The 10,344-nt window shown below is 46.5% G+C and overlaps 1 protein-coding gene across 3 annotated transcripts in view; it reads left to right on the forward strand.

The window, feature by feature from the left end:
• The first annotated feature begins 213 nt into the window (after positions 1-213).
• rgs8 (regulator of G protein signaling 8) overlaps positions 214-10,344 on the forward strand; it is a 23,623-nt gene continuing 13,492 nt past the window's right edge. Inside the window, exons 1-5 of one of the 3 annotated variants that reach the window (XM_019858099.1) lie at positions 214-666; positions 2,871-2,981; positions 3,467-3,528; positions 4,193-4,359; positions 4,517-4,922. In XM_019858099.1, the coding sequence (XP_019713658.1) occupies positions 2,881-2,981; positions 3,467-3,528; positions 4,193-4,359; positions 4,517-4,711 (525 nt within the window). In that variant the 5' untranslated portion in view covers positions 214-666; positions 2,871-2,880 and the 3' untranslated portion in view covers positions 4,712-4,922. Of the gene's footprint in view, positions 667-2,825; positions 2,982-3,466; positions 3,529-4,192; positions 4,360-4,516; positions 4,923-10,344 lie in introns of those variants that run through there. The other 2 variants (XM_019858097.1, XM_019858098.1) reach the window with 2 other exon arrangements.

Below are 10,344 nucleotides of genomic sequence, written 5' to 3' on the forward strand. Positions count from 1 at the left end.
GGAACCACTTGGTTGGGGGGGTTTCGTTTTCAGCTCTGTCAGGTCCTTGAGAGTCACGTGCCTCGGCTGATAGAAATGTTGTTTTTCCACCATTAATGTGTACCATGAAGTTGTGGGTTCAATCCCCATTGATCAACTTGTGTGTAGAAGCGAAGTTGCCTGGGGGCTTTCGTGGCCCTGGCAGAGGTCGATGACTAATGTGGACATCAAAAGGGCGAGCTTCGAGGTTGTCCAGGGATGTGACAGATGCGCGAGCCCAAGACTAGCCTCATGAATTAAGAGAGACAGGATTCTTCTATCTTCTCTCCTGGACTGTGCCCTATTCCGTCTGCTCAATCGTAATGTGCAAAAAGCACTTTGTAACTTTGAAGATGTGCTTAGGGTTGTCCTTGAAGATTGTTCCAAGCTCACTTTGCACCCCTCTCTTGTCTCTCACTTCTCTCCACTCGCTCCCACATTTCACGCCAATGAGCATGCCGCCACGGGCTCACAGAGCGCAGTCTGGAACATACGACATGTTTGCTTCTGAGCTGTTCACGTTCATACATGCACAGCGCCGGTAGCAGCTGCACCGAAGACCGCATCTTACTAAATAGCACATTTAAAAAAAAAAAAAAAAAGGAGACGAGGACCTCATCTGCTCTGCACAGACTCAACAGAATCCAGGTAAAAGACAAATATTCATTAACTAATTGATAGTGTTATGTAACTATTCTGTGAACATGGAGCTCAACGTATGATGTGAGTGGTTGCTCTCGACTCACGCTTCACTGACTGATTGTAATCGACAGCTTTTAATGGAGGCTTTCTGTTGATTCAGGGAAAACAACGATGATGAAAAGACCGTTTGGATATTAGCGCCAAAGACAAATGAAACGATTGCTGAAACAAATCCCAATTCCAGTGAAGTTGGAATATCAGTAAAACTAGAATACTGCGATTTGCAAAAACCGATGACTGTATTTCATGTTCAAAGGCATTCAATTGATTGTTTTTGCAAATATTCATGAATGTTTAATTGCATGTCTGCAACGCCTTGCGAAAGAATCTGCGACGCGGGCATGTTTACCGCGGTGTTGCTCAACAGTCCGCTGTCTCCGATGTGGCATTTTGCATTTTCTTTGGAAAGCAGGTTGGGACTGCAGGCAGGCCAGTCTCGTGCCCGCACTCTTTGATGACCAAGCCACGCAGCAGCAACACGTGTTGTCTTGCAGAAATAAGCAGGGGCGTCCATGAAAAAGACGCCGCTTGGGTGGCAGCATATGTTGCTCCACATCCTGTACGCACAATTCAGCATGAAATGGTCCCTTCAAAGATGTGCAAGTTTTCCAAATCGTGGGCACGAACACCCCCTCATAGCATCACAGACGTTGGAATTTTGAACTTTGCACTGATAAAACTTGCAATGGTCCTTTTCCATGCCGTTTATTATTCATTATTATTATTATTATTATTATTATTATTATTATTATGATGATGAAATCTGGACTCGTCAGACCAGAGCAGACTTTTCCACTCTACGTCAATCATTCTCTGACAAGTTTGGGCCCAAACGAGCCGGTGGCATTTCCGAGTGTTGTGTTTTGGCTTTTGCTTTGCAGAATGGAATTCCAACTGGCACGAGCCACAAAATCTGCCAACGGGCAGTGTTTTCAACAGCGGTGTCACTTTTTTTTTTTTTTTTTTTTTAAACCTACTCTTCTTGTATGAGTGTTTGAATTGCTAAATGTGCTCATCTTATGTTGTCCTTCTCACAGATTCCATGAGTGAGATTCAACATAGAAACAGCGGCTCACATCCCGTACATAATCTGGCGAGAGTAGATTAAAAGCATCAAAGTGTTCCAGGGCAGCTTTGTCTTTGTCAAATCTCTGGTGAGTGAATAAATGCGATTTCCTTCACATTTGAACATTCTATTTTATTTTTTTGGGTTGACGCCGCCTTTCAAGCGGGTCACAGCCGAGCAGCGGCCTATCCCAGCTGGCGAGAGGCGGTCGAGATCCCGAACTGGTCCCCAACCATTCGCAGGGCACAAACAGACAATTTCGAGTCTTCGGTTCCTCTCCACTTGATTTTGGAACGCTCAGAGAAAAGCCACGAAAGCATGCGGGCCACGCACACTCGCTTTCCACGAGGTCATCAATAAATGTGCAGTTTGCCACACGCCTAGAAATGAGGACAAGGAGGGGGAAAATGAAGCGCCCTGCAGCAAGTTAACGTCAACGATGTTGCGACGGACAAAATGATGGACATCTGTGTCTCCTTACAAAGCCTTCGAGCATCTTTCAAGGACAACGAGCCAACGCGCTCTTTCCAATACAAGAGTTGTGTGTTTGGGGTGCTTGCTGTTGCTATTTTTAGCCCCTTCCCTCCGGGAGCCGGCCTTTGCTGCATGGCCGCACCGTTTCCTCCTGACTGCACAGATTCGTCAGGATATTGTTAAAAATAGTGCAGTGGAAGCACGTGTCGGCACCCTACTGCAGAGCTTGACAGAGCAATTGATCAGAAGGGAGGGAAGAGGAAACCTGCTCGGAAAACACAACTCAATAAGGCGCATAAAATGAGATGTTCACCTTGAACCTATTTGATGTGGAATTAATAAGTGTAGCGGGAACTCGGGGCGGGGGTGTGGTGAGGGGGCTGGGGGGTGTATTCATCCAAATGTGTGCCATGCGCAGTGGTGGCTTAACTACCGTGAAATCCCATACAGGGTATGCATAGTGTTCCCCCCGAAGATGATCCCAAATCCGGGTGGAGTTGGGAATGACCTGCCAATCGTATCCCAAGATTTGGGATACGATTGCCACTTGAACACGTTTTGGGTGCTCTTAGACCTTTTTCAAAGATTTGGTGTTCTCTTTATTCCACAGGATTAGTGCCATGAAGACCAGACTGGGATGTTTCTCTCACAAATCTGACTCCTGCACTGACTTGACGGAGTTCCTGGCCCCAGCCCATGAAACCACTGCCAGGTGTTTGAAGTGAGTGTATCCGCCCATCCGTTTTCTTCCGCTTGTCCTGCGTGAGGTGACGGAGCAACAGCTTCAGCGGGGCAAAGCCCAGACTTCCTTCTCTCCAGCCACTTGAAAAATTTGGACCATTGGCGCAGCCGAGGCTGTTGAGGGGGTCCGATTTGGTGACCGCAATATTTTTACAGATGAGGCGTTGGCTTCATCAAGTCGCCATCTTCAACTCTCACTGACCTTATTCCACGATGTCTAAGCCTGACCCTGAACATGAAGAGTAACTGCTTTTCCAATTAAATTTTTACACTCACTTTGCGACTACCGGTCCCCATAACGCATGTAAGTTGAAAATACACTTTACCTTGGAGCCTCCAGCGGGCCAACCACTCTGCATATGTCGCAGGGTAAATCATACATAAAATCATGCCCCCCTTCGGTATTACATAAGCCATTAAAATGCATGACGGCCATTCTCACCGAGGCATTTTTCTCCCCCTCAGATTGTCAACAGATGAGGTGCTTCGATGGTCTGAATCATTTGATCACGTTCTGTCCCACAAATGTAAGTCAACATGTTTCTGTTTTGGGGCTTTGAGGAGAAAAACGTGAAATGACACCACTACACTATGCATGTTAAACGGGCGTTCACTTGTATAGCGCTTTTATCTCGGACATGTTGCCATTTTGCATCTCCTATTTAGTAGTATGTCAATATAACACACCTTGTGAGTCCAAATTAAAAAACAAACAAAAAGATAGATAGATAGACGTGTGTATACGTGTATAAGTGAAAACACACACACACACACACACACACACACACACACACGTGCACGCACAGTGCTACTGTGCGTCCTTGTGCAAAACAGCATGTTGTGAGGGCTGCACAAGTCATGTTGCATATTTACAGATGAGCCATCCTGCCCACTCTTGCTTCTGTCAACAACAGAGACGAGACGGATGGAATTGAGATGTCAACCTGACACTGGGTGTGTAGAAAAACATGCCCTTCCTCTGCGCTGGCGTATAAATTGATCATTTATCTTTGCTAATGATTTGTTTGTGTTCTCGCGAAAACAGCCCTCGAACATTTCTGGGAACAAGAGTCGCCTCATAGAACCTTCTGAAGAATATCGCGGGGGGGGGCTTGTTGCTACTTTGCGATATGAATCATGTTTACCTTGACATGTTTGTCTCCCCCGCCCCCTCTGTCTTGGCACGTGCAGATGGTCTGGCCGCCTTCCGAGCATTTCTCGAAACCGAGTTTAGTGATGAGAACATCGAGTTTTGGATGGCCTGCGAGGACTACAAAAAACTCAAGAGTTCAAGCAAACTTCTGTCGAAAGCAAATCGGATCTTCAAGGAATTCATCGATGTCCAGGCACCGCGAGAGGTCATTGTGGCCGACCCTTTCGTGATCGGCAATATAGCCTTGTAGATCTTCGCTTCAATCGTGCATGCGATTGTAGACCAATGGATTTTTGGGAAAGTTTGGATTGAACAAATGAAGTATCAAATCAATGGCTCCGCGTGCCGTTTTCTTCTGCCAGGTGAACATTGACTACCGGACCAGGGAGAAGACCAAACGGAGCCTGGAGGAGCCCTCCACCAGCAGCCTCAACGAAGCTCAAGCTCTCATCTACGCTCTCATGGAAAAAGATTCCTATCCTCGATTCCTCAAGTCCAAACTGTACCAGGATCTAGTCAAGAGGACGCTCGCCCGTGGCCAGCGGAGATCTCTCTGATGCGTTCAGAAGGCGCCCCTCCATGGAACATCGCGTTACAACTCTCCAAGAACACACCGTTGTTGAACTCTCCAACGATACTTCGACATCAGAACAGACGAGAGGACATGCTTGCCCGAAAACTCCGTCTCCACTAAATTGCCGCGCGCAAAACAACGTCAATGGTCCAGAAGGGGCTACGCGCTAAAAAAAAACAAAACAAAAAATGATTCCAAGCAACATATCACAACAGCAATATGGAATTGGTCTTGATGTACTGCATCATCGTTTGGTGAAGAGTATTTTTGTGATTTTTGAGTTGATATGTGTTGAATGGATTTTTTTTCTATCCCTCCTTGAGTTTGTTATACAAAATATTAAAGTTCTGCACATGTTTACGCTTGAACAAATTGGTGACAGAATACCTCAAGTTATGCCAAAATGTCTTGCACTTCACTTTAATCTACTGTAAAAAAAAAAAAAATTCTGCCTGTGGCTGAGTTTGTGTTTCTCGCAGTAAAAAAAAAAACATAAAACGAAGACTTGAAACGGTGAAAATATAGCGAGTGGTCTTTGCACGTTTTGAGCAACTGTCTTCAAATGTATGTTAAGAATTCACTTTACAGGGTGTTATTGTTGCAAAACTGCAAATACAATATTTCGAAAACAAAATAACAAAACCACAAAATCAATATAACGTTTGGGCTGCGAGCTGTCGAGCGCCGGGGGGCCCTTCGCGGGCCCTCGCGCACAGACTGTGGATGATTGCGTTGATGTCACATGGAGCAACACACGCCCCGCGGCCACGCAAATTATCCATTGACCTTCTTCTGCATGACCCTGGCATGCGCTCACACAGCATGATTCAAGAAAAGCATTTTCCCCCACATCATAATCATATAAATATGTCGACGGTGTTCATCGTGTTAGCGTTGTTGGCCTCCGTCTAAATAGACCCCAGAGAGTCGCTGTAAGTTTGAGAACTGCGGAAACACACTTAAGTGGTTATTATCTAACAGCCTTTGCGACCATCTGGCCGGGGCCCGCTGCGGGCTGTTCATCGGCTCCCCGGAGTCCCATCAGACAACTGAAAAAAAAAAATAATACTGCCAAACAATCCCACAGAGACCACACGCAGAAGCATCTCGCGATGCCCTCGGACAAATTCCAGCGCTCAACAACACAGCAACGGCAACGACAACAACATTCGGGACGTGTGACTTTGTAGAAGTGATCGATTTTCTATCAATTTTAGGACAGTTTTTTTTTTTTTTTGTTATTCCACTCACCATTTTCACCACTGCCTTTACTACAACTTAATGGAAGACTTACATTGAACCCGGTATTATTTGAACAAACGGAAGGAATGAATAAATCACAGTAAAGCACCTGCCTCTTTTCGGGTACGCTCGATATCAACCGTGACTTGAGTTCGATTCACCAAGGCCACGTTCAAACTGAAGGCCGATGCGAAACAAATCAGATTTTTTTTTTTGCCCAGATGTGCATCAGATTTTTTGGGAGGATCAATTGTCATCTTTTCCAAAGTGACTCAGGTGACATTCATGTGCGGTCGTAGATGGAATCCAAACACTTCTCTGAACCGATGTAGCCGCCGTTGCGAGCGCTCTTCTTTCTCAAGATTCTTTTTCAAAGTAGGTGATTGTAATTCTGCTGACTTTGATTGGAAAAGAACAATACTGCGCAAACGCTCGGAGACGAGTGACGTCGGCCCGTCTTCCGCGTGCGCGGGTCGCTCTGGGAACGCATTTGGTTCCCACACCACACACACATCGAGGTCCCCATGAACACGTCAGGTGAACGATGACACCCAAACGTCGGACGACCGAGTTGAACGACTTGCCGCATGACAGGGCGGCCTGGCCTTCGGCTCGAAACAATAACAGCGTGATGTCGGGAAATATCATCGCGACTTCCTCTAGCATTGACCTTGGACCAGAAGCTTGTTTTCTTTCGACTCGCTCTTCCGGAGTAAATACAAACAGAGTCTGAGCACCTTCCCATCAAATGATTGGTGTTTGTTTTTTGAGAATGACTTCCCCACAAGTGAAGTGACGTCGATGCTACGAAGCGACACCGCTGTCCAAGTGAGGCCCATTCGGTTTCACCGATGACATCCGCAGCAGTAGCCTGGCAGCGGACAAGAGTTGACATAGAAAGGAAACGCTTCCTCGTAAATCATTGGGAGCAGATGCTTGGTGTGTTTGCTAATGCGCAGGTTCTGCGCTGCGGATGTGATTTGTGGTCAGGATCGCAAAGCAAATAAATATCACTCGCAGCGAGTTCAAAGTATTTTCTTCTTTTAGCTTTAGCGGCATGGATCCTGAAATTGGCCGGCAGGGTTTTGGCCCAATATCCCAAGCTGCGCAAAGACCAAAAGCGGACGACACCCCGGACTGGTTCCCGAGCCCTTACTGGGCCCATCCAGGCAAGCGTTGCAGAGTGGAAATTTCACCCACAGTACTCGTGAAGCACTTTGCCATCAGCAACTCTGTGAAGTCGCTACCATTCGTCAGTCACGGCAAGTTTGCCAAATGTCATCTCGACTCCTACCTAATAAAAGGGGTATGAGGGCTTCTTCCAGAAGGACGCCAAAGTATCACTGTCGAGTACAATTCAGTTGTGTTGCACTTTTAAGATTCAAGATGCTTATTTGTCATACACACGCTAAACAGTAGCAGTGGGCAACGAAATGCTACCTTGCTCATCTGTTTCAAAGTACCCCGTTGACAACGTTTCCACCCCTGTAACGTTCACATTTCAAAATCCCGATTTCCCGTCATTCATTTTCCATTTGCCGCTTACAACGAACACCTTTATAACGTAAACCTCATTAAAATGACCGGATTTTGCCCATCAATGAGTGAAATGGCTTTCGTTGAACTGTAGGAAGCGAACTGCCGCCGCGACCTGAACAAAATGCACGGCGCGGCATTTCCCTCCGTTGCTTAGCAATGCGACCGATTGACTCATACATTGTTATACGACTTCCAGAGAGGCACGGCGCACATGCTCTGAAAAGACGCCTGGTCAACGGAAGCCAATCTGGCTGTCTGCGAAGTCTGAAATTGTCTCTCACTTTCGAATGGGAGTCTCCCAGATGAAGCTCAGCAAAGAGTTGGCAAAGTCGACCATTTCGACCGTCATCCGTAATGGCAACAAAATCGCGGCAGAGTTCGAGTTGGAAACGGTTCCAACGAACGACCGTTATAACGGACAGATTCATGATGTCCCTCGAGGTACGTTGGAATGAGATGCGAGTGTATTTATATCGTCATTTAAAAAAAAAAAAAAGAAAGAAATGTACAATAGATTGCAGGGCTGGCGCGAGACCTCAATACATACACAAGACGAGGATTTGAAAACGAGAGAGTCGACTGGAAGTGCAGTGCGGGGAGCAAAGCAACCAACAGGTGGCGGTAGTGTGGTGCACATGAAGCCAACTGCTTGTTCAAGGCCAAAGAAGAAAATCTTGGATTTTTTTTTTTTTTTTTTTTTTTGCACTTAATTCTTCACTCAAAGACAAGTAAGCGTTGCAGTTGATTGACATAGCTCATAGGCACGATAAATGCGCTCCGGACACTTGAGCCTTGGAATTCGTCCATCTCTGTAAGTCTTTCTAAGTTCAGACACAGTTATTGGAGGTCAAATGTGTCTTTTATTTTGAAGATGGATGTATGGAAATTTATCAATCCGGAGATTTTCCATCACCGAAATTTAGAGCTGCTCGTAAAAGTTTTTGTTGGGATATGTGGGGGGGGGGGGAACCTTGGAATGGGTACAAGACAAGCAACGCCAAAATAGTCACCGTTGCATCAGCATGCGTTTTGGAGACTGGGTCTTAGACTTGGCTTGATATGTGCTGTTTTGTACTTTGATTTGATTCCCACCGAAATTTAGAGCTGCTTGTAAAAGTTTTTGTTTGGATATGTGGGGGGGAAACCTTGGAATGGGTGCAAGACAAGCAATGCCAAAATAGTCACCGTTGCATCAGCATGCGGTTTGGAGACTGGGTCTTAGACTTGACTTGATATGTGCTGTTTTGTACTTTGATTTGATTCCGGTTGTCTCTTCCCATCATCGGGGTCGTTCCTTTTCATGACCATTGCTGGTCTGAAACATTTGATGCTGTGTTGCAGTTGATCAAAGCGTTGCTTTTTTTTTTTTTCTCTTCGTCTACCCCAAAATGGACAAGCGTTCCGGTAAATCTGACTGGAAGTCGCTCAACAAATTTTCCAAGCGTGATGTTTATGAGCGGTTCATGTTTTCTTTCTGTTTGGGGTACGACTTGTCTTGAATTTTCTGCCAGCACGAGAGAACTCCATGAAAGCAAAAAAAAAAAAAAAAAAAAGACCCCCTGCATCTGGCTGTCCGCGAAGGCTGCAACTTTCTCTCCCTTTTGAAAGGGAGTCCCCCAGACCAAGCTCAGCCGACACGACCAAAATTGGTGACGGTTGGCTTCGGCGGCGGCACCGGCAGGTGGCTCTCGGCCGCGCAGCTAGTCGAACCCTGTTTCAACATACCTCGTTTTCACCGCTAATAAGCTCTCATTTCAAAGTCCCGATGTCACGTCATTAGTTTTCATGTTTTGCTTAGAACGAAAACCTTTATAAGGTCAACTTCATTCGAACGACCAGATTTTTTTTCTCACAAAATAGCTTATGAACAAAAAGTACAGCGCGGGATTCCCCCCGTGTTGCTTAGCAACACAACTCGGTACATGGCTGCACTTCCGGCCGCAACTCACGGAAGCACTGCGGGCATGCTCTGAAAACACGTCTGGCAAGCGGAAGCAAATCTGGCTGTCCGCGAAGGATGCAACTCTCTCTCCCTTTTGAAAGGGAGTCTCCCAGACCAAGCTCAGCCGACACGACCAAAATTGGTGACGGTTGACTTCAGCGGCGGCACCGGCAGTTGCCTCTGGCCGCTAACGTTTGCTGACTGAAGGTGATTTACGTATTTGTCGTGGATATGTCGGTACTGTCTTACATGTTCACGTTCTTACACATGCAAAATGTTCCTCCTGCGTTATACATCGGAGTCGGCGGCCATTTTTTGGGAAATGGTTCCAACGAACGACCGTGGTTCTGTCTTCCCGTCGGTTAGCTGTTTGCTAGAAGTAGATCAGAATACAAGTCCACTGACCGTAGATGAGTTTCCCGACCTACTTTGTCAGCGCCACTAAAAGCCTCCCAGTGGAATGAGAAGAAGGTTCATATCAGGTATCGTCCATTGACTTGATAAATGCGTCCTTATTATCTCTTCTTGCCGCTCATCTTTTCTTTGGGAGTTTTCCACTGGTGGAAGCGCGCTTGCCACAAATGCGTTTAGGTCACGCAAAAGAATATTTTAAGGAAGCGCTCATCTCCGCGCATCCATCCCCGTCTTTGCTTTTGAAGGGATTAGAAAACAAGCATGCTGAGCTTCGGATGAGATCCACCCCCCCCCCACCCCCACTCCATTCTAACGGAGCCCGAAAGAACAGCTTTTCACTGGCACGGACGTCAGCGGGCGATAAGGGGAGGCGATTTCAGGTTGCATTGGGTTAAGAGATTCTGTCAAAAGCCCAGGTGGGGTAAAGCAAGGTTTCGGTACGCAGATGGAGTTTGACTAGGGGGGGGGGGGGGGGGAGC

This window comes from Hippocampus comes, unplaced genomic scaffold, assembly GCF_001891065.2.
Source record: "Hippocampus comes isolate QL1 unplaced genomic scaffold, H_comes_QL1_v1.1 scaffold204, whole genome shotgun sequence".
In the NCBI taxonomy this organism is placed as follows: domain Eukaryota; kingdom Metazoa; phylum Chordata; class Actinopteri; order Syngnathiformes; family Syngnathidae; genus Hippocampus; species Hippocampus comes.